The sequence below is a fragment of the Humulus lupulus genome, chromosome 6, assembly GCF_963169125.1.
Source record: "Humulus lupulus chromosome 6, drHumLupu1.1, whole genome shotgun sequence".
NCBI classification, from domain to species: Eukaryota; Viridiplantae; Streptophyta; class Magnoliopsida; order Rosales; family Cannabaceae; genus Humulus; species Humulus lupulus.
Genome location: NC_084798.1, coordinates 183,080,312 through 183,104,834, shown reverse-complemented (window position 1 = coordinate 183,104,834; position 24,523 = coordinate 183,080,312). Strand labels below are relative to the sequence as shown.

The following is a 24,523-nucleotide window of genomic DNA, read 5'->3' as shown; positions in this document are numbered from 1 at the left end:
CAAAATACCTTAATTGCAATTTATCACTTTACTTAGAATCCTAAACTATTAGGTGAATAGAAATCCTAAGATGATAGTAGAACAATGCAAAACCTTAATTAGTGGCCATCTAAACAAGATATTACAAGATCCATGACATTCAAATAGAAAAATAGAAGCAATTTAATATAAGGGAATAAAAAAAATAAAATTCATCAATGCATTCAAGATATCATGTTTAGGGTTTTGAAATAACCCTTAACTATAAAGAAAACTACTCCATAATCATATTTCATATTCATAAACATAAATATTCAATGAAAATAAAAGTGTTTTGAGAAGAATGAAAAACTAGATTGAAGAATATAGATGATGATGTTTTTTCCTCCTCCTCTGCTGCTCTAGCCTCTAAAAATCGCAATCCAAAGTTATAATAAAAGTTAACCCTAATCCCTTTTATAGCCCCCAATAATTACATTTAAAATTTAAATTTTAAAGAAAAATTTGTCGCACGGCCGCAGCCAGTGATTCTTGATGGCCGCGGCGACGGGTCATATTCTGGGCCATGTTCGCGCGAAGGCCGCGGCCAGGAGATCATGTTGGCCACGGCCAATCACTACTACAATCTGGACATCAGGCATCGGTCATGGTAGGTCAGTTCTACAAAAACCGACTTAATATATGTTCATAAGTCGGTACTCTAGGAACCGACCTATCATGTTAGTCAAAGAGAAACATGGCAGGTCGGTTTTTAAGGAACCGACCTACCATGCATAACATAAATTATCATTGATGATTTCTTGTCATAACATAATTTTTTTTATGACTATGTGTCGTTTTTAATCTTAACAAATAATTATTTGTGACTGAAAGTATTATATAGTAACAATTTGTCCTTGAGCAAAAATATATTTAGTCACAATAAATTATTATTTTTGTTGCTAATACTTTTAGCTACGGACTTTTAAATATATTTTTAGTCACAAATTTTATTGTAATAATGGAAACAATATTATTTATAGTGAAATCTTGGATCTGAGCCATCTTAAAATTTTAATTAAAGAGATAATTAATGTAATAATATAATTTCATATGTCATTCTACCTCGATCACTATCTTTTTCTACCAAAAAATTTACAGGATTTATACTCTTATTTGTTGGCAATTAAGTTTCAAAATTTTCCACATTCCCACATATTGTAAACTTTCATTCACAATTTCGATTGATTTTATCCTACTCAAGATCAATATTATTCGATCTACAATTCTATTAAAAAAATTGAGACCAACAATTGATTTATGAGTTGAGAATTTGAATATGAAATTGTCCTTTTTTTCAAAATTTTATTCAGGTAACCAGCAATGAGATAAATTATAACCGGTTACAACTTTTTCAAGTTTAAAACTTGTAACAGGTTACAAGTTTAAAACTGGTAACAGTTACAAGTTTAAAACTGGTAACAGTTACAAGTTTAAAACTGGTAACAGGTTACAAGTTTGGGAAAACTTTTTTCTTTTGGTTTCAAAATCGTAACCAGCTACTACTCTTGAACTAAGAAAAAGTTGTAACTAATTACTACTTTTATCGTTGTAATAAAGTAATTGTGATAGGATCTTACATATTTTGGAAGAAAAAAATTCAGATCCAAGATTTCACTATAAATAATATTGTTTCCATGATTACAATAAAATTTGTGACTAAAAATATATTTGAAAGTCCGTAGCTTATTAGCAACAAAAATAATAATTTATTGTAACTAAATATATTTTTGCTCAAGGACAAATTGTTACTGTATAATACTTTCAGTCACAAATAATTATTTGTTAAGATTAAAAACGACATATAGTCATAAAAAATTTATGTTATGACAAGAAATCATCAATGATATAACCGACCTATTATGCAACTTAGTAGGTACTTAGTAGGTCGGTTTTATAAACCGACCTACCATGCTATTTTCTTGATATGTTTTTTTTAAGTATACTAATTATTATTTATTAATTACCTTATATTGTATTTTTTTTAAATATAATATTATTTACAATTCGAAAAAAAAAACTTAAGAAAAATTAATTAAATCTATATTTCAATATTAATTTTCTAAATGACACGGTAGGTCGGTTGTAGAACCGACCTATTATGCAACTTAGTAGGTACTTAGTAGGTCGTTTTATAAACCGACCTACCATGCTATTTTCTTGATATTTTTTTTAAGTATACTAATTATTATTTATTAATTACCTTATATTGTATTTTTTTTAAAATATAATATTACATTGTAATCCTTTCAAAAAAAATATTACATTGTAATTTTTTTAAGTTTAATAAATATATTAATAAAAATAAGTTTAAAAAATATATATTTTATGATTATATTTAATAAAAATGAAAAGAATTTAATAAAATGTATATAATATTGACAATTCAAATAATAAAAAAAAACTTAAGAAAATTATATCTTAATTTTCAATATTAATTTTCTAAATGATATGATAGGTCGGTTGTATAACTGACCTCCCATGCTACTTAGTAAGTCGGTTGTACAACCGACCTATCATGTTATTTACTTAATTATATTTTTTATACATATATAAATTATTTTAATAATTGTTTCAAATAAAATTATTTTAATAATAAATATATATAATTTATTTGTGAGAGTGAAACTATCTAAATATATATATATATTAAAAAAAACTGAATTTGAAATAAAAAACCCGAAATATTAACCTATCCCTAACTCACCCATTTTCATCTCTGACTCACTCCCTCTCAATCGGCCGCACCCCCTTCTCATACCCTCTCTCAATCTCCCTCGCTCACTCCCTCTTTGTCACCATCTCACTATCACTCTCTTACTCTCACTTTCTCGATCTCCCTTTATACGAAGCTTTGACTCTACGGGGCTGACAGAGGCTCAACAGGACTGCAAGAGGCTCGACGACGCAGGCCCGGAAACTAGACGGTGCAGGTAAAAGTACTCCCTGCCGCGGCTAGTGATTCTTGATGGCCGCGGGCACGAGTCATATTCTGGGCCATGTTCGCGTGGAGGGCGCGGCCACTGATCATTTTCTGCTCCTATATTTTTTTCTTCATAATCTCCAACTTAGGCTCAATCATCGAGTTTAGGTACTTCGAAAACACTTCAATCTCGCTCAAAACTTAATTTTCTCAAGTCATATCATTGCACTTTCATTTTTAACCACAAAATTGTATCAAATTAATCAATAATACCTTATAAAATATTTTATGACTTAAAAATAAAAAAACTCGTAAAACAAAGCTAAAAACACCTAAAAACACTTTAAAGGAACATTATCTAAATGCCAAAGGATAAAATATATAATATCCAAAATACCCTTATCAAATTCCCCCACAATTGCAAGAAACATTGTCCTCAATGCAAATAAAATGAAAGAAAAGAAAGAAAAAGATAATGAAAAAATCCCTCAACCGAAGTGAATGTTTATTAATTAGGCATCTCCTTGATCATCTTCAGCTTCCTCCTGATTTTCATCATCTTGCATCATGGGAATAGGTGGTGGATATGGTTGAATCCACTGTGGTGCAGGTGGGTAGTTTTTCATGTCCAAGCCAAGGTGTATGGCATTCATCCTAAAACAAACATCTTGATAACTAGCCCACTCAATCATGCGCTGCTGATGTGCTTGGAATTCAGTACGGTGAGCATGCAACTCTTGAGATGTAGTGTACAAAGATTCCTCCACAAGTGTCATACGGTCTGCCAAGGTCATATTTTTTTATAGATGGCGGTGGTCTAGTCTGAGTATGAGAAGATGAGCTAGCCCCTGCAGTGTCAGTGACCTTAAAGCGAGTAATGGAGGATCTATTCAGTATATGCATGGGTTGCAGCAAAGGCTCTGAGGGATCCCATTTCACACCAGCTTGAGCACACATAGCGGTAATGAGATGGGGATGATAGAACCCCTTAGAAACATTTCTGAAACTGCTCTGAATGGAAGACTTAATAATGCGTCCCACATCAATTGTTTTCCCCTTCAAGATAGCATATAGAAGTATAGCAGTATCCACACTCACATCACTAACATGTTTAGTGGGAAATAATTTTGCATTAATAAACTTATGCCATGCTTTTTCAATAACTCTCATCGCCTCTCTCTTAAATTTAATAGGATGACCTGTTTCAGTTAACTTCCATTGGGTATTTGGCTTACACAGAAATTGGATAATCTCATTCAAGTCAGAATTATCAACGATTTGGCTGTACTCATCATTGTCAATGCTAGGAAGCCCATAAAATTGATTTATGGCTGCACTTGAGAAGTTCACATTAACTCCTCGCACTGTAGTCATGGCTGTAAATTGATAAATTCCATTAGCATAGAACTCTTTGACAATAGGGATTACTGCAGCATCTGGTTGTGAACAAAATTTTGTCCAATGTCTTTTCTCAATCTGTTCTGCAATAGATGGATACCCATGACGAATCTCCATATCGAACCCCCTTTCTTCAATCATCGTTTTCTGTTTCACCGCCGCATCTTGATAGCGTTTGAATGCCTCCTCAGAAATAAATTTGGTGGCATCAAACTCAACCTCAGATGAGGAAACACCTTTAGCATTCTTCCGAAATCTCTTTGGAGCCATTCGTCAGTTCAAGACTCAAAGATAACCTTCGTTAAACACAAATAATTAAGCACTAAAAGAATAATTCAAAATACCCCAAAATATAAAGTCAAAATCCTCTAATTATTCCCAACAAACTTCTGTTAAACCAATAAACACTTCCTCTTCAAAAATATTTCATTAATTCCCCTTAAAACTGAAACATACTCCTCTAAGAACTTTCATCAAACACTTAGTGGGCAAAGACAAACCAATAGTGAAAAAGTATGTTATAGTGTTTCAATCTTCCCAAAATTTGAATTATTACTAATATAACAACATAATCACTTAATCTAAGCCAATTATCACAATATATAAATATTTCATCCACCAAAAACCAATTAATACAAAATACCCAAAATCATATTCTTGAATACTCAAAACCCAATAATCAAAGAATCAAGAAAATGTACTTACTTGTGATTGACTATAGATTTTGAAAGGAAATTTGTGTAGAAAATGAGGATTTTGATGATAATGTGTGAAAAGATGTAAGAAGATTGAAGATTGATGATAGGATTTAATGATTTTTTTTTTTTTTTGGAAATAATTGGAGTGAAAATGAGAGAGAAATGATGAAATGATATGAAAAAAATGAGAGTTATTTTTCGGTTTTGGGTCTTTGTGTGGGGAGTGAATTTAAAAAAAAAAAATTCTGAAAACGTGAAGTGGCCGCGGCCTCAGCTTATTGGTGGCCGCGGCCACTACTCTCGGATCTCCAGGCCACGGCCAGTGATTCTTGATGGCCGCGGCCACGGGTCATATTCTGGGCCATGTTTGCGCGGATGCCGCGGCCATAAAGAATCACTGGCCACAGCTTGGAGATCCGAGATTAGTGGCCGCGGCCACCAATAAGCTCAGGCCGCGGCCACTGATCATTTCTGCTCCTATATTTTCTGTTACGCGCGAAACCAAAATAAAAACCCCCCAAATTTTTTTTCCTCAAACTCGAAACCTCTCTCTTCTCTTCTCTCAGACCCATACCCCAAACCCCAATCTCTCATCTCTTCTCTCAGACCCATACCCCAAACCTCAATGCAAGCTTCCACTCACCCTCTCCCTTAGATCTCACTCTCTCCTCCAGGTAAGTAAGAGACCTGTCTTTTTTTTTTCTTTCTATTTTCTTCTTTCTCCAAATGTATTTCAAACCCCAAACCCCAATCTCTCAATCATGAAATTCATAAAAATGCTCTTCCCTAAAAACGTTTTCTGGCTTTTCTAATTTTATTTTTAAGAACCCTAAATATGCTCTTCCCTTTCAAGTAGTAGCCGAGCACTCCAATCTCTACCACTCCATTGCAGAGTACCTCATCGACAACCACGCTATTGCCGATATCCATCTAAGTAAGCTCTTTCTCTTTCTCTCTGTTCTACATTTGATTTTTTTTTCTTTGAATGTTTGGTTGAAAAGGCTTGGACTTTGAATATTTCTGCTCTTGGTTTGAGTTTGAATGATTGAATATTGAAAGAGAAATAAATTTTGAATGCATTTGAGTTTGAATGTTTTTGCTCTTGATTTTAGTTTATTCACTTGCTCTATCCATGGTTTACTAGCTCAGTTTGGATACGTGAGAAAATTATAGTAGGAGATTGAGAAAAACTGTATATAGATATATGAATGTATGTATATATGTGAGACCCATTGCCTCTGTGTGAACTCATTGAGATCCTTCTTCCCTCATAACCAATTTTTTTTTCTGGGTTTGAGTTAATTGACCTCAACAACTCTATTTATAGTTTTGAGTTGACTGATCTCAGGAGGGCTTGTTATGTTGTGATTGGAAATAAAAATGAAATATCAACTGGAAATTGATTGTGATTGGAATTAATTATCCTTTGTTATGGGCGTTCTTGCACTAGTTTTGGGTGCCCCTGCGCTATGCAGGGGATTTTTTGAGGGGCCTCTGCCTAGTTGGGCGCCCTTGCCCTATGGCCAATTCAATCATGTCATTTTTATGGTTTGGGAAGAGCATGGGGGCTCGTGGGGACGATTCCACCACCCTGTTTGGTGGAATTGGAGGTCCCGAGAGCATGGGATTGGTCCCGAAATCAGTATTTGGATTTAGTTCTTAACGGGATTACCATTTATGGTTGTGACTAGGTTTACCGCAAGGCTCGGGGGAAAAAGGATCGCGCTCGAGGTCGTACCATTATTCGCACAAGACTTGAGGTAAGAAAACTAGTATATGCACATAGAGCTAATCGGTTGGTATGCTCATTAGCATTGAATTATCTGTGAATATGTGGTATAATCTATATGTACTTGCTTAATTATTATTGTATTAGAAAATGAAATTGGCAGCTAGCTTATTGCATTTTAGTATCATTTCTTTTTATATCTTTTATGTATCGTTTATATATTTTTTTTATTAGTAATGGACAATTCATAATTTTTTCTATAATTTGATTTGTTTGTTTTGTAATCTGTTTTCTCGGCATGCATTAAATATTTTTAGTATCTACAACTACAACTACAACCATCTTTCTTTCTCTATACATAAAACCACTACATATGTATGCTGTAGAAATTAATGTTGCTAGACTTTTAACTTTCTAAAATATAATAATATTATTCTTAGTTTGATTATACAAACACTATAAGCCAATTCCTCCCCTTCCAATACTTATTAATACCCAAAATTTAGTTGATGATATTAGTTATTTATAGATTTTATTGTTTGGCAAAAAAGTCGTGTTGAAATTAATCAACTACTCATCACTCTATTTGTTTGTTTTATTGTTAATATTGTAAACTTAATTTATATATATTGTTTTGTGAGCAGTGTAGTCTCGGCTAGAGGCATAGACTGTGATTTTGTCTAGATCTTTGGAGTATTTTTCCATTGTACTGCGAGTGCTTTAGTGTATGGGGTAAGTCAGTGTTTTGAGAACTGAATAAGTTCTTGTATGAGTGATTGGTTCTTGTATAAGTTTTTTCTGTTTGCTTCAAGTTTTTCTTGATGGTTTTGTCCTCTTGCTTGTTCTGTTTTGTGTGGTAATCTTAATATCAGGATTAAAAAATATATGCTTTTACTGTTTGCTCTGTGTTTTCTGTTAAGTGTTCCGAATCTTGAGCTTATTTTATAGCAATCAAAGAATAGCTTAAGCTCTGTTTTTTCTGTGAAATCTCTTAAATCTCATTAGTTGTTTTTTTTATGCAATCAATATTTATGGACTTTGTATCTTGAGGTATTCTTTTGGTTTTTTTATATGTTTGGGATTAATTAGGTGCCCATTTTGTAATTAGTTTGTGTATATGTATGTTTAAATCAATTTCTTATCCTGTTTAGAGTATGATTTATGGTTTATTTTAAAGAGTGTTATTAGTTGGTGTGTTGAGATTTATAGTTAGAAATGTATACCTGTTTGAACTTTTTGAGTTGTCCTTAGTTTTTGAGTTGTGATTCATTACTTTGATTCACAATCATATCTTTTTCATAAGGAGATTGATTAACTCTGTATGTTTGGGCTTTGGCTATAGTCAAATATATTTTTTGGAATATCTTTTTGTTTGATGCTCAATTCTTTGCTTGTACTGCTTTGTTATATCATAATTTGCTTTAGTTCAAAGTTTTGAATACTTTTTGTTAAAAGAAATTGGATTTTGATTTTTTTGCTTTTAGACATTATTGGTGTTTTTTAGAGTTATATTCTTATTTATGTATAGAGTACTCTCGATCTCTCTGTCGTCGCACCCTTACCTCACCCTCACTCTCAGTCTGCTCTCCGATCTCTCCCCGATCTCTCAGACGCCGAAGCCCAGGTAAGCTGAAACCCAACTCAGAGTATATATATATATAGTTGCTTTTATATATATTTATATATATATATTAAGTTGATTTAATTTTTTTTAAATTTAATTATTTGGGTTGATTTTGTGTAGAAATTGAAGGAGTATCTCTTGGAAATTCGGTCACTGGTATAATATAATTTTGTGGCATCAAGGTATTTATTTTTTAATTATGTTATTGGTTTAATTAATATAATTAATATGCGAATGTGTGTACAAAGTGAGATGTGTTTAGTGATATATTTATATATGTGTATAAAATTGTAGTATGTGTTAGTATTTAAATTTGATTAATAATATGTATATTGTGAATGTTCTGGGAATTTTCTGAGTGTTTTTTTTGTAGGGTTTATAAATTTTTGGGATATGTTATAATAGAGATGTTATGCTGTCAAAATTTTGGTAGAGTTAGAGGACTAAATAAATAATAATATAATAAATAAGACATTAAATACTTAGAATTAACAAAATAAATTAAAGAATAAATAAAAATATTAGATAAATAATTTAATTTAATATTAACAATTTAATAATTTTAAAATAAAGTGAAAAATTATAATTTAATATTAACAAATTTAGTAATTTAAAAATAAATTAAATAATTAGATATATAATTTAAAAATAAATTAAAAGTTAGATAAATAATTTCAAAATAAATTACAAAATTATAATTTAATTTAATATTAACAAATTTAGTAATTTAAAAATAAATTAAAAGTTAGATAAATAATTTCAAAATAAATTACAAATTTAGATAAATGAATTAAAAAATTATAATTTTATTTAATATTAACAAATTTAGTAATTAAAAAATTAGATAAATAATTTCAAAATAAATTACAAAATTATAATTTAATATCATAAGATTTTATAAGACATCATAAAACATCTAGTATTAAAAAATATTTCTTTTTTTGTTGCTTTTCTTTGGTGATAAAATTTGATCACCAAAGATTGGAGAGACGTTTTATATATTATCACTTAGTGATAATGTTTTATTAATTATTTTCAATCACGAAAAGCCTTAGACCCGTTCGGTGAAGCTGAGTCAGTAAGAACTCTTAAATATGCTTCTCCGAATTATCCAGGACGGTATGTGTCCGCATGGATAGTTTGGATTTGTTGTGTACCTATAATTTGATCTAGTACTCATTTTATTGTTTCATTAATAGAGATTTCAATATGTGTCTCCTTATTTGTTCTCGTAAGTGGGCAAACTTAATTTTAGTCTGCCCACTTATGAGAACTATAGGGAGGTGCTGCCGAAATTTTTACATAAACGAAACAATTTTAAGAGTGTAGATTAAATTATATGTATACTACAAATCTGAATGGGATAGGTTCTTTACCCTTATAGAAGTGGAGTGAAAAGGTGGATTAGGGCACACACACATAGTCAATAAGTTTTAATTATTGTTTATTCTTGTATCGTAGATGCCGATCAATAAGAGTTGGACGACATTAAGGAAGCGTAACTGTGATGCTTATTGGAACGGTCTCCAAGCCTTCTTGAGAATGGCAAAAGAACACGTGGACTGCGACGGGAGAATTTTATGCCCGTGTGTGAGGTGCCTGAATGTTAAACTACAAACTATAGATACAGTGGAGGGTCATTTCTTTGACAAGGGTTTTCAACAGAGTTATCAAAAGTGGGTTTACCACGGTGAGGTGGAAGCTAGTGTCTCCAATGAGGTAGTTGAGGAGAATGAAGATGTAGATGAGATGGTTGACGTCGTTGATGATTTCCTCTTACCGACAAATGCAGAGGAAGCAGATGGTGTGTCTGGCAGTCGAATGGGACAGTATTATGACGAGTTGTTGGACGAGATTGAAGCTGAGTTGTATCTGGGTTGTGATTGGATATCATCCTTAAACTTTTTGGCGAAGTTGATGCATTTTAAAGTTAGAGGGAAGTGGCCAAATAACTCTTTCGATGAATTGTTGAAGTTACTAAAATTTGCATTTCCGAAAGATAATAAAATTCCCCCAACACACTATGAGGCGAAAAAGAAGCTGAGTAAGTTAGGGTTGGGATATCAATCAATCCATGTGTGTAAATATGATTGTTCCTTATTTTATAATGAGCATGCAAGCAAAGATTCATGTCATGTGTGTGGGAGTAGCCGATGGGTCAATGAAAAGAAGAAGGGGAAAAAGGTTCCACACAAGGTGATGCGTTACTTTTCGTTGACTCCCAGATTAAAGAGAATGTACAGTTCAAGACATACAACTAATGACATGTTATGGCATCATACTGGGAGATCAATAGAAGATGGGGTGATGCGTCATCCGGTTGACGGGTCTGCATGGAAAGACTTTGATGCCACCCATCCTGATTTTGCAAAAGATCCTAGAAATGTTCGTCTAGGCTTGGCTGCTGATGGGTTTAATCCTTTTGGCAACATGAGCTTATCATACAGCATGTGGCCTGTGATTTTGACGAACTACAATCTCCCCCCTTGGCTATGCATGAAGGAAGAGTATTTTATGCTAACTCTGCTTATTCCTGGGCCAAAATCATCGAGTAAAGACATGGATGTATTTCTAAGACCCTTGGTGGATGAGTTAAAACAATTGTGGATTAACGAGGTCGACACAAGAGATGGCACAAGGAATGAATTGTTCAAGATGCGTGCAGCCCTTCTATGGAAAATTAACGATTTCCCTACTCGTAGTAGCTTGTTTGGTTAGAGTGGGCAAGGGTATAAAGCATGTCCAACGTGCAATAAAGACACCACTTCCATTCGAGTGATTGGTAAGACATCGTATGTTGGTCATAGGCGATTCTTGAGGAGTAATCATAAGTATAGAAGGGACAAGGAATTTGATGGCAAAGTTGAGAAAAGAAATCCTCCACAACATTTTACTTGTCAACAAGTTTTAGATCAAGTCAATGCTTTACCGCTTCAAGTGTCTGGTAAACATGACAGATTTGGGGGGGGTGAAGCGCAAGCGAGGTGCAGGGGAAAGTATTTTCTATGAACTTGATTACTGGAGTTCAAATCAGTTAAAACACAACCTAGATGTGATGCATGTTGAGAAGAATGTGTGCGACAGTATCCTTGGGACTTTGTTAGATAATGATAAATCTAAGGACACCACTAACGCAAGACATGATTTAAAGAATATGGGGGTTAGGAAATCATTGTGGATTTACGAGGATGCCAATAAAAGGTTAATGAAACTGCATGCTCCATACGTGTTCACTTTTGAACAGAGGCGAGATTTTTGTCAATTTTTGAAAGGAGTGAAGTTGCCCGATGGTTTTTGTTCTAATCTAAAGAAAAAAGTCACAGACAATGATTCAAACATTGTTGGGTTGAAGTTCCATGATTGTCATGTGATAATGCAACGATTACTTGCAGTAGGTGTTCGCAAGTTTTTACCAGAATCTATATCCACTACCATCACTGAATTGTGTAATTTCTTCAAACAATTGTGCTCTAGGACACTGAACGTTTCTGATATGGAGAAAGCTAAGGATGACTTGATTGTTATTTTATGCAAGATGGAGTTGATTTTCCCTCCAGCATTCTTTGACATAATGATCCATCTGGTTTTGCACTTGCCTGATGAAGCAATATTGGGAGGTCCTGTATTTATGAGGTGGATGTATCCTTTTGAAAGATACATGAAAAATTAAAAAACTATGTCAGGAATAAAGCTCGTCCTGAAGGATCTATAGCAGAAGGATATGTTGCAGATGAGGCTTTGACATTTTGTTCAATGTATTTCAAAGGTGTGGAAACAAAATTTAATCAGCCTGATCGAAACGAAGATGCACCGTATGTGAATTGACACCTCACAGTGTTTGAATTTCAATGTCGTCCTCTTAGTAAGGGAATTCCCGTGCCCCTCGATGAAAATACTCGGAATAAAGCTGAGTGGTTCATATTGGATAATTCTCCAGAAACTGAAGTGTATTTAGAGTAAGTACATAATTAATATTCATTTTATTCTTTGTTCAATCTACTCCTTAATTAACAATATTGACATTGTTAATTAATTAACAGGGAACACCTAACTGAGGTGCAACAAAGAGATATGGCTGCCAATCATAAATTGATACATAAGAAAGAGTTTCGTTCATGGTTTCATAAGAAGGTAACTTGTACTTAGCAAATTGCATACTACAAATTACATTCTCATTCTAATATATTTCTTTATTATTAGATATATGACTTGCACCAGCTTGGGTCATTAGAGCATGCTGATGAATTACTAGCTTTAGCATCTGGGTCAGATCTATTAGCTTACTCCTACCAAGCATGTATAGTGAACGGAGTTCGATTTGTCTCATACAATCGAGATCAGAATCGAATTACATAAAATAGTGGAGTGTGTGTTGCTGGAACATAAGGTTTTAACTATTACGGGCAACTTGAAGAAATACTCCAGCTGTCTTTTACTGGTTCTTATTCGGTGGTATTATTTCGATGTAAATGGTTCAATACAGATCCGAAAAAAAAGAAAACCATCACTATAAATAATATTACTAGTATCAATGTTAGCGGTGAATGGTATAAAGATGAACCGTTCATACTAGCTAGTCAAGCAAAACAAGTATTCTACATCGATGATCTCGTTAGAGGACGAGATTGGAAAGTTGTCCAAGAAGTGAATCATCGGCAAGTTTGGGACTTTCCAGATGCTTAAGATATGATTGCTGATGTTGATGTTGTACATGACACCAACTCATCGAATTTTGTTTTGACTGTGGATCTCGGAGAGCTGGTTGTTCAGCAATCTGATGTACCAGCGACTCAAGTCAACACGGCCCATCGACCTTCTTTAGTTGTTCAAGAAGATGATGGATTTATTAATGACAATGAAGATGATATGGAAGACAGTGTAGAAGAAGCAGAAGATGAGGATGAATTAATTGTTGACCTTAGTGATGATAATACTGATGATGTGTGCCCGATATATGTTGATGTAATTAGTGAGGATAGTGAATATTCTACTTAGTTTTGTATCTAGTGTTCAATGTATTATACATATTGAGAAATAAAAAGTTCGTTTCCAAATAGCATGTTTCAAATTACCTAATCAATTGAAATAATACTCAATAAATTAATTATAAATAATAATTAAATATTAAAATAGATAGGTTAAATTACTGTCGTGTTAGTAGATGTCAGCAGATGTGGCTAGAGCTCACGGTGGAGACGCTGGCGGTGATCCTCCACCGGATCCTATTAGGATCCCGACTACATGCGACTCAGGTAATTTTTTTGTTATTTTATTTACTCACATATGTTTATCATGTATATACTAATATTCTATGTATTATTAATAAAAAAAAAAATACAGGAATCCCAACTAAGAAAAAGGGTCGTGGCGCAGCTATTGGAAAAGATCTAGAGGAGAGGCGGCGTAAAAATGGAAAACCACTGGAAGTAACATTTTGCCCATGAACGTACAAGGTTGTTGGGGGCGAGCACGCTGCTTTTGTCCGCCTTGTGGGAACCCAAATTAAAACGAAAGTTCCCGGACATTACAGTTCATGGGAATTAGTGCCTAAACAATACAAGGATCAGGTCCTTGGCATAATAAAGGTAAAAATAGTATTAAATATATTTTTTAAAAATTTGTCTTTAATATAGTACATATATTATTAATATGTTTAATTTTCAATTTAGTACTATTATCAAATAGCGGGCCGCGAGGATTTCTTAAAGTGTTTAGATGGTATTGATCGAGAGATGAAAGACCGATACCGTAATAGGAAAATACTAAGACACGAACACTTTGAGAAACACTACAATGGACCGGAGGATTGGGATAAGGTTCTAAACAACCTAACCAATGATGTTAACAAGGAGGAGTGGAAGCAGATCTGTCAGTTATTTACAAGTCCACAATTTATTGCGCGCTCCGTAAAGAATAAGGAAAATCGGAAGAAACAAAAGTATTCTACAACGCAGGGTACAAAATCGCTGGCAGCCGTCCGTTTTGAAAAAGTAAGTAAAAGATAAAATATTATCAAAATTATGTTCTTTTAAATTATATGTTCTCTAACATATGGGTTATATTTTTTAGACGAACCCGGACCTCATTGAGTCATGGAAGGATTATCATTGGAAGAAAGCAACAAATGATTTCGTGAACGATGATGCTCGCCAAGATTATGTAAGTTTGAATTATATTTTTTAATATTAATAGAGTTATATTTAATGTTAGTGTCTAACATTTTTTGAAAACAGGAAAAACTGAAGGCTGATTTTGAGTTACAAACTTAGCAAACATCCACTGATGCTTCTAATAATGATAGTCCGTCATCAGTTGATCAGATGGAGGTGTTACAAAAAGTATTAGGGCAAAGGCGTGGACATGTGCGAGGAGTGGGCCGCAAATTGAAGGGGTCGGGGTCGAGGTCGAGGTCGAGGTCGAGGTCGAGGTTGGGGTCATCATCTACCCAACACTCTCACTTCAGCGAGTCTCAAGTTCCTCCTCATCATTCAAGAGAATATATAGAAAAATTGGAGAATAATCTACAGAAATTGACTGATCAAGTTAATTTCTTAACTCAATATTTTGTACCTTCATTTCGTCCACCAAACGTTCAAATGCCGCCTGTGCCTGATAGTGACAATATTTCTAGGGCTTCGTCTTCTCAACCTCCAGCTCCAACTCATCCTTCTATGTACGGGGCAGCGCCGTCTCAACATATGGTACCTCCATATATGTACGGAGCAACACCTTATCCGTGTCCGATTCCACCGTCCTCCCAGCCATCATATCCCTACATATATGGAGCTGGATCGTCCACATTACCTCCCCAATATCCTTAGCCGATGCCGCCACCGCAGCAATCACAACCACATCCATCGCAACAACCACAACAAGAAGACAATAGGGAGGAGGATGATGCAGGTGATTTAGGAGACTAGGTTTATTTTATTATTAATTATTGTTAAATTTTATGAACAATATGAATATTTGATATGTTGATGTATTATGAATATGTACAATTGTTATTTTAATAAACTAATTTGAATATTTAATATAATCTTTTTATTTTTAATATATTTGTTTTCAATTATTTAAAATTTAAATAATAATTTCAATAAATAATTAATTAAAATTGTATTTAATTAATTAATTTTATTATTTTTTTATAAATAAAATAGTATTAGGGGCGACACTGTCGCCCCTGATATTATGCCACGTGCAACTATTTGGGGCGACATAGTATAGTATTAGGGGCGACTAATGGAGTATCAGGGGCGACATATCGACAAAAATAATTCAAAGTTTTCTGTTGCGATAATTTTGCTATGCAAGTGCACACAGTCGCGAACTTGTAATAAAATGGTAAAACCAAGTATCGTCCTCAAGGACTGAGTTATCAATTACCAGTCAATTAATCTCTTGTTCTATTTGATGAATTAAAACTTCTTGATTTTTGTAAAATACAGCAAAAGAACCGATAAAGTGCAGAAATAATAATCGACAATTAAATAGAATAATAACTAATAGTAAAAACTCTTAATTCAATCACTAAGAAACAATTAGGATATTCAATCTCATCAACTATCCTTCTTATTATTCCCTAATGCAAAGTATGAATTCTTCTTATTTTTTACCTAATTCAATTAACAAGTTGAGACAGCAGCCTATAATCATTCTATGAATTATAAACTCAACCTAGGTGACAATTTCCTATATTTCTATGGTAAATTGAACCACAAAGGTAGCATTAAATTCCACAACTTAATAACAATTACACAATTAATTCAGATACTTTCGTTCTAAATTAGAATTATGTCCAATATAACCACAGCATAATTAAATCTCACTTCTCAGATTTTGACTTAAAAACATATATATATATGACTAAAGATGGCCAATCAATAATCAATCTATAAGAACAGGTTATAAGGAATTGAAGAAGATTGAAGAAGAGGAAATTAAAATTGCATTAGGTCATAATAGAAATTCAAGTGATTCAATTGAACATCCTAAACAGAAAATTAGTTCATAGTCATAGTGCTAATCACAACAGAATTTAAAGATAACATCAAAAAGAAAAACATGTAAAAATACTCTAAGCTTGAGCCTTCAACACCAGAACTCCTCCCTTCGTCCGTACCTCCTTCTCTCTTCTTTTTCGTCCTTTAAAACCTAGGATTTTTTAGATTTTAGAGAGGCGGGCCGCGGCTCTACATACACTATGCCGCGGCCCGTGTCAAAATTTCTGGGCAGACTATCCTTTCAATGCCGCGGCTCTCTGAAACCATGCCGCGGCCCGCATCATTGTCTTCTGGGCAGAATGCCCATCCATGCCGCGGCTCTACCTAGCCATGCCGCGGCCCGAAGATGTCCTCAAAAACCATGCTTCTGTTTCTCCCCCTAGCCGCGGCCCTACTTTGATCATGCCGTGGCTCTTAAGGAATTCTTCAATTCTTCAAGTTTTCATCCCAAAATTTCACCAACACTTCCAAATGGTATTGAGAACCATTCTTGATCAAAATATGATGAAAAACTCGATTATTTCTTCCCTTTCTTTGGCATTTCCTTCCACATGCTCAATTCTTCCTGATATTCACAAAAACAACCAAACAAAGCGTAAACCCGCACTAAAACAAGGAAAAACAAAATAAAAGACTACTAAAAACATCACCAAGACATCATAAAAACTAGACTCATCAAACTCCCCCAAACTTAACCTTTACTCGCCCTCGAGTAAAGACCAAGTTAAACTAACAAAAAGAAACAAACACAAAAACGAACAAGTTAAACCATCATTACCATCTACACTGCTTTGCCAACACTCATGAAATCTCAATTGCAATATTTATAACCAGAATTTCAGCTCAATTGCCTCAAAGTCCAACTTATACAGTTCAATTAGGAAAATCAATAATATATCATGAAAATGACTACAGCACTTGCATTCTATCATATATGCTCAACTCATTCCAGATAATTCCACAAACCAAATCTACAATATGCTTGCATTACTCGACCTTCTCCACTAATGTCAACAACACATGTTTTGAAATCAACAGGACTTTCACAGGTTATAGTGTTAGGCTTAGGTAAGGGTAGATGAAATTCTCATTTAAGCTCAATCGTTACCATAAGCATAAAACCTTAAAACCAACCAAATTTTTCTTTACCACACCCAAAATCACCCTTTTATACAATTAGAGAGAGAGATGACAACACTTTTCATTATTTTCTTCTTTTCTTTTTCTAGACTTATCACTTTTTTTTTTTTTTTTTCTTTTTTCAAATCACACTCCCCCAAACTTATTATTTTCTATATATATATATGATCAAGGAGTGTGACAAAGTGATATTCTTTTTTTTTTTTTTTTTCAAAGACTTCTCTCTCTCTTCTTTTTGTACAATCATACTATATTCCAATCATAACAACCTCTTACTATTTTTCCTTCTTCTTTCCCACAGATTATATGCTTATGATAACAAAAGGAAAGGAAAACAAAAATAAAGAAGTTAAGAAATTTAGGCTCAAATAGTATGATCAAGAACAAAAACCAAATTCAAGGCTCAAAAGGGTAACTAAGGATAATTAACTCAAGGTCGGCTTGAAAGGCACAATCGATCCAAAAAAAAATTGCCTAAATCACTTTTCTAAACACATGTCATCAAGAATTTCGCCTCAAAAGCCAAATAATGCAAGTTCTATTAGATTCAAATTGTCATTCCACCAACCCTAGTCAAACACATATAATACAATCCAAAATGTTATCTTTTCAAAACATATTAAAAATTTCCCACAAAACTTTTTAAATTCAACTCTAAAACAATTGAACCAAGCACACAGTTGAATTCAATTTCCTTTTCACGAGCAAAGACAAAGCAAGTACAGACAAGAATGATGGTTTAACTTTTACACTACAGAAAACTAAACTAAACTAAACAACGCAGAAAACAAAAATAAAACAAAATAAGCTCCCCCCCAAACTTAAGACGCACATTGTCCCCAATGTGATAAAGAAAAAGAACAAAGGAAGAGAACTTACCTGACGCCACATCAGTATGGCGGTGGAGGTGGTGGAGGTGGCCACTGATATGGAGTGTACTGTGGCGGTGGAGTGAAATAATTCTCATCGGCTGAACTCATAGTCCACCTCGTGACCAAAGTATTCAACTCCTCAATATGAGCCCGGCCATATTCATTTTGTTGCACCATAAAGTCATTATAGTGCTGATTTTGTTGCACCATAAAGTCATTATAATGGCTGATTTAGGGCTTTTTATCCCAATTTTCGGACTAGGGCCGCGGCATTACCTTGACTATGCCGCGGCCCGCATCAAATTTCCACACTGGAATGCCGCGGCCCTCTCAGACATATGCCGCGGCCCGCCTTGTGATTCTGGGAAAACTTGGGATCAATGCCGCGGCCCTCCTCATCTATGCCGCGGCCCTCCTCATCTATGCCAAATCCGTGAGCCTCTGGAACCCCCCAATGCCGCGGCATCATAGGGCTATGCCGCGGCCCTTAAGGAATTTTTAATTTTTTGATTTTTTTTATTTTTAATTTTTTTTTTTCATTTTTCACGTTTTTCACGATTCTAAAAGTCTAAAAATAAACCAAATATCCATTGTTTACAAATACAAAAGTATAAAAAATAACAAGTAAAATATAGGGTGCCTCCTACAAGCGCTGTCGTTAACGTCATTTAGCCGGACGTGGAACCCTCTTCAGAGAGGCTTCAGAAGGAGGATAGACTTCGCTTGATCAAAACTACCACCCAAGTAGGGCTTCAATCTCTGGCCATTGACTTTAAATGAATCACCTGAGTTGCCCCGAACTTCTACAGAACCATAAGGAAAAACTTGAACTACAGTGAATGGTCCGGACCATCTTGACTTCAATTTGCCAGGAAACAGTCGAAGTCTTGAATTGAACAGAAGTACCTGCTGCCCTGGTTGGAACTCCCTTCTGATTAAGTTCTTGTCATGCCAAGCCTTTGTTCTTTCTTTATAAATCTTAGCATTCTCATAAGCCTCATTTCTGAACTCGTCAAGTTCATTCAGTTGCAACAGCCTTCTTTCACTAGCGGCACTCCAATCATAATTTAACTTTTTCATAGCCCAAAATGCCCTATGCTCCAATTCAACTGGTAGATGACACGCTTTACCAAACACCAACCTATAAGGAGACATGCCTATTGGTGTTTTGAATGCAGTTCTGTATGCCCAAATCGCATCATCTAACTTTTTCGACCAATTTTTCCGCGAACTGTCAACAGTCTTCTCAAGGATGCTCTTGATTTCTCTGTTCGAAACTTCAGCTTGCCCATTTGATTGAGGATGATAAGGCAAAGCTTTTCGGTGATAAACTCCATAACGAGCCAGCAGTGCATCCAGTTGCTTATTCACAAAGTGTTTCCCTTCATCACTGATCAGAGCTCGGGGAGTGCCAAATCTAGTAAAAATATGTTTATGCAGAAAATTAAGCACAGTTTTACCGTCATTGGCTCTAGTTGCTGCAGCCTCCACCCATTTGGATACATAGTCCACTGCCAAGAGAATATATTCATTGTTGTAAGACGGTGGAAAAGGCCCCATGAAATCGATGCCCCATACGTCAAACATTTCCACCTCAAGAATCCCTTGTAGAGGCATTTCGTTTCTCCTCGAGATATTGCCAGTTCTCTGACATCTATCACAGGCCTTGACAAACACATTTGCATCCTTGAATAATGAAGGCCAATAGAAACCACTTTGTAATACCTTAGCCGCCGTTCTTGATGCACCAAAATGCCCTCCGCATTGTTGAGTATGACAGTGATTAAGAATGGACTGCGTCTCTTCTTCAGGAACGCACCTTCTGATAATCTGATCAACACAGTGCCTATAGAGAATAGGTTCCTCCCAATAGTAGTGTTTCACCTCAGAAAAGAATTTCTTTAATTGCTGCTTTGACATTTCAGAAGGCACAATTTTTGCAACCAAAAAGTTCACTATGTCTGCAAACCACGGGACAGCTAAAGTCTCACTTACCCCAAACAACTGCTCATCAGGAAAATGATCATTGATTTGCTCTGCTTTCTTATTTTCAGTCTCCTCCACCTCAAGTCTAGAGAGATGATCAGCTACCACATTCTCGCTGCCCTTCTTGTCACGAATCTCCATGTCAAATTCTTGAAGCAACAGAATCCATCTAATCAAGCGGGGCTTGGCATCTTTCTTTGACATCAAGTATTTAATGGCAGAGTGATCAGTGTAGACAATCACCTTGTTACCAATCAGATATGGTCTGAATTATTTCAAGCAAACACAATAGCTAGCAACTCTTTTTCTGTAGTGGCATAATTAAGCTGAGCATCATTTAGAGTCCGACTAGCATAGTAAATAGACCTGAATACCTTATCAATCCGCTGTCCCAGAACTGCCCCCACTGCGTAATCACTGGCATCACACATCAACTCAAAAGGCAATTCCCATCTCGGAGCTATCACAATTGGAGCAGAAATAAGCTTTTCTTTCAAGAAATTGAACGCCCTCAAACATTCGTCATTAAAATCGAAGACAACTCCATTCATAAGCAGATTCGAGAGAGGCTTAGACACCTTTGAGAAATCTTTGATGAATCTTCGATAGAACCCAGCGTGACCAAGAAAACTTCTAACTCCTTTGACTGAAACTGGTGGAGGCAGCCTTTCAATGGTAGAAATTTTCGCTCTATCTACCTCAATTCCCTCACTTGAAATTTTATGGCCAAGGACAATCCCCTCTTTCACCATAAAATGGCATTTCTCCCAATTCAACACCAGATTAGCCATCTCACAACGACGCAGCACGTTCTTTAAATTACCCAAACAGAGGTCGAATGATGAGCCAAAAACAGAGAAGTCATCCATGAAAATCTCAATACACCGGTCTACCATGTCTGAAAATATGGCCATCATGCACCGTTGAAATGTTGCAGGGGCATTGCATAGTCCAAATGGCATTCTCCTGAAAGCAAATGTGCCATAAGGACATGTGAAGGTTGTTTTCTCTTGATCCTCTGGTGCAATAGCGATCTGATGATACCCAGAATACCCATCCAAGAAACAGTAGTAGCTGTGGCCTGCCAATCTGTCAAGCATCTGATCAAGAAAAGGCAAAGGAAAATGATCCTTCCTTGTTGCCTTATTGAGCTTGCGGTAGTCTATACAAATCCGCCACCCCGTTACAGTCCTTGTTGGAATGAGTTCATTGTTCTCATTTTTCACCACAGTCATTCCACCCTTCTTAGGTACCACTTGCACAGGGCTCACCCATGCACTATCAGAAATTGGGTAGATCACCCCAACATCCAACCATTTAAGAATCTGATCCAATACTACATCCTTCATGGCTGGATTGAGTCTTCTCTGGGCCTCTATGGATGGCTTGCTATTCTCCTCCAATAAAATTTTATGCATCACTGTCGCTGGGCTTATTCCTCTAATATCTGCCAATGTCCACCCAATGGCCAATTTATGCTCCCTTAGAACCCTCAACAGTTTCTCCAATTCTACCTTTGACAGGTCAGCTGACACAATGACCGGCAAAGTTTCATTCTCTCCCAAATAAGCATATTGCAAGTGATCTGGGAGGACCTTTAATTCCAACGGTGGTGGCTGCTGAATGGAGGTTAGCGGTTTATCAGTCGCATCCGCTAATTCTTGGAACTTTTTCCAATATGGTAAGAAAGAGTTGATCCAGTTTACACATTCTCTGATCTCAGCGTCCTCATCATCATCGCCCTCATCACCCAATAATACTGCCTCTAAGGCATCACTGCTCATCCTTCTCTTGGAGACTGCCTTTTCTATCATATCCACACTAAAGCAACTGTCACTAGCCACCGGATACTTCATAGACTTGAAGACATTAAAGACCACCTCATCTCCTTGAACTCTCAGCTTAAGCTCTCCTTTTTGAACATCAATAAGAGCTTGGCCTGTGGCTAAAAATGGTCTACCAAGAATAATAGGAACATCTGTGTCCTCCTCCATGTCCAGAACAATAAAGTCAGCGGGAAATATGAACTTATCCACTTTCACAAGAACATCCTCAATAATACCTCGTGGATGTGTTAACGATCGGTCTGCGAGCTGTAAAGTGACAGTTGTTGGTTTTGCCTCCCCCAAACCAAGTCTTTTAAACACAGATAAGGGCATCAAATTGATACTTGCCCCCAGATCACATAAGGCGTGCTTACATTCAAACTTGCCAATGGTGCAAGGTATGGTGAAACTCCCCGGATCTCTCAGCTTTTGGGGTAACTTCCTTTGTAAAATAGCGCTGCACTCTTCAGTGAGTGCTACAGTCTCATAGTCCTCCATTCTCCTTTTCTTTGACAGAATCTCCTTCATAAACTTAACATAACTGGGCATCTGCTCCAAGGCCTCCGCAAAAGGAATGTTTATGTGCAGCTTTTTAAACACCTCAAGAAACTTAGAAAACTGTTTGTCAAGGGTAGTCTTTCTAAGCCTCTGAGGGTATGGAACTCTAACTGGCTGCTCAATGACAATTGGGGGACTCTGTTCTGACTTCTGATGGTCTTCAGTAACCCTTTCTGAATCAGACTGTGCACCCATCTCTTTTTTCTGAACCACTGCCTGTGGAGGTCTAGGCTGCTCTGTTTGCTTCCCACTCCGCAAAGTGATTGCTTGAACTTGCTCCTTGGGGTTGACTTCAGTATTACTTGGCAAGTTTCCCTGGGGTCTGTTATTGAGCATATTTGCCAACTGCCCAACCTGTGTCTCAAGGTTTCGAATGGAGGATCTTGTCTCAGTCATAAATTGAGTCTGAGTGTTAGTAAGAGTCAACAGGGCAGCTTGCAGTTCATTAGGTCTCTCAGGTTGAGGCATTGATTATTGAGGCCTAGGCTGCATTGATGACGAAGCTTGATTCATAGGTGGCTGAGGCATGTTATTCTGAAATTGACCCTGAAACTGAGGTTGTTGGCCTTGATTATTCTTCCACGAAAAATTGGGATGATTTCGCCACCCAGGATTGTAGTTGTTGGAGAATGGATTATTGAGTGGCCTCTGAAAATTTCCCACCGCCTGAACTTGAGCATGATCCATGGGGGTGTTATTCATACAGATAGGGCACTGATCGACAGAATGAGCACCACCACACATTTCACATCTCACTGCCATCTGAACTGCATTAGCAGACACACTACTCTGTTGCAACTGCTTGGTCAAAGAGGCTACTTGCGCTGTTAAGGCAGTGATTGCATCTAGCTCATGCACCCCAGCTACCTTTCTGACTCCTGATGATCTTTCCTCAGACCACTGATGGCTGTTTGTAGCCATGTCCTCCAGCAGCTCATAAGCGCCAGTTGCGCTCTTGCTCATAAAAGTGCCACCCGCTGCAGCATCTATAATGGTTCTGGTTGTCGGACATAAACCATTGTAGAAGTTCTGTACTAGCATCCACTGTTCAATGCCATGATGAGGACATCTTCTAAGGAGTTCCTTAAACCGTTCCCACGCCTCATATAATGACTCTCCGTCATTCTGGCAAAAGTTATTTATCTCTCCCCTTAATTTAGCAGCTTTGGACGGAGGGAAGAATTTGGACAAAAACTTCTGAGCTAGATCTTGCCAAGTGACAATGGAGTTTGGCTGCAGAGAATTCAGCCAACTTTTAGCTCTGTCCCTTAGAGAAAATGGGAAGAGCCTAAGCTTGATTGCGTCATCACTCACCCCATTATATTTGAAGGTTCCACACAACTCCAGAAAGTTGGACAAATGGGTGTGAGGATCTTCAGAGGGCAACCCATTGAATTGCACAGAGGACTGCACCATTTGTAAAATAGCAGGCTTTATTTCGAAGTTGTTGGCCTCTACAGTTGGTGGGCATATACTATTTTGTACTCCCGTCAGAGTGGGTAGCACATAATCTCTCAGACTCCTCTCAGCGTTGGTCTGAGCCTGAACCCCTTGGACAACTCCTGGATTTAGACCATTCCTGCCATCCCCATCATTCTGTGCCATCTTCACAGAATTCTGGGTCTCTCTCTTATTCTTTTTGATTTGATTGCAAGACTTTTCGATCTCGGGATTCAGAGGAACAAGTGTGGCTTTTCCTTTTCTGCCACGCATATACCAAAATTCACCTGAGATAGACAAATTAAGCA

General features: G+C 36.1%; 1 protein-coding gene and 1 non-coding gene across 2 annotated transcripts; both read left to right on the top strand.

Annotated features, from left to right (window-relative positions):
• Positions 1-14,116: 14,116 nt before the first annotated feature.
• Positions 14,117-14,704, top strand: LOC133782788 (uncharacterized). The gene is made up of 3 exons (XM_062222172.1): positions 14,117-14,380; positions 14,460-14,549; positions 14,624-14,704. The coding sequence occupies exons 1-3, from the start codon at positions 14,123-14,125 to the stop codon at positions 14,657-14,659; spliced, it is 384 nt and encodes a 127-aa protein (XP_062078156.1). The 5' UTR covers positions 14,117-14,122; the 3' UTR covers positions 14,660-14,704.
• Positions 14,705-23,826: 9,122 nt separating this feature from the next.
• Positions 23,827-23,933, top strand: LOC133787410 (small nucleolar RNA R71). Its single transcript, XR_009872434.1, has one exon. It is a non-coding gene; the product is annotated as a small nucleolar RNA R71 (small nucleolar RNA).
• The last annotated feature ends 590 nt before the right edge of the window (positions 23,934-24,523 follow it).

Bases quoted from the DNA above. Each gene is read 5' to 3' on its own strand.
- LOC133782788 (XM_062222172.1), top strand. From the start codon at position 14,123: ATGAAAGACCGATACCGTAATAGGAAAATACTAAGACACGAACACTTT. The intron at 14,381-14,459 runs GTAAGTAAAAGA...TATATTTTTTAG, and splicing joins CAGCCGTCCGTTTTGAAAAA to ACGAACCCGGACCTCATTGA. The intron at 14,550-14,623 runs GTAAGTTTGAAT...TTTTGAAAACAG, and splicing joins ATGATGCTCGCCAAGATTAT to GAAAAACTGAAGGCTGATTT.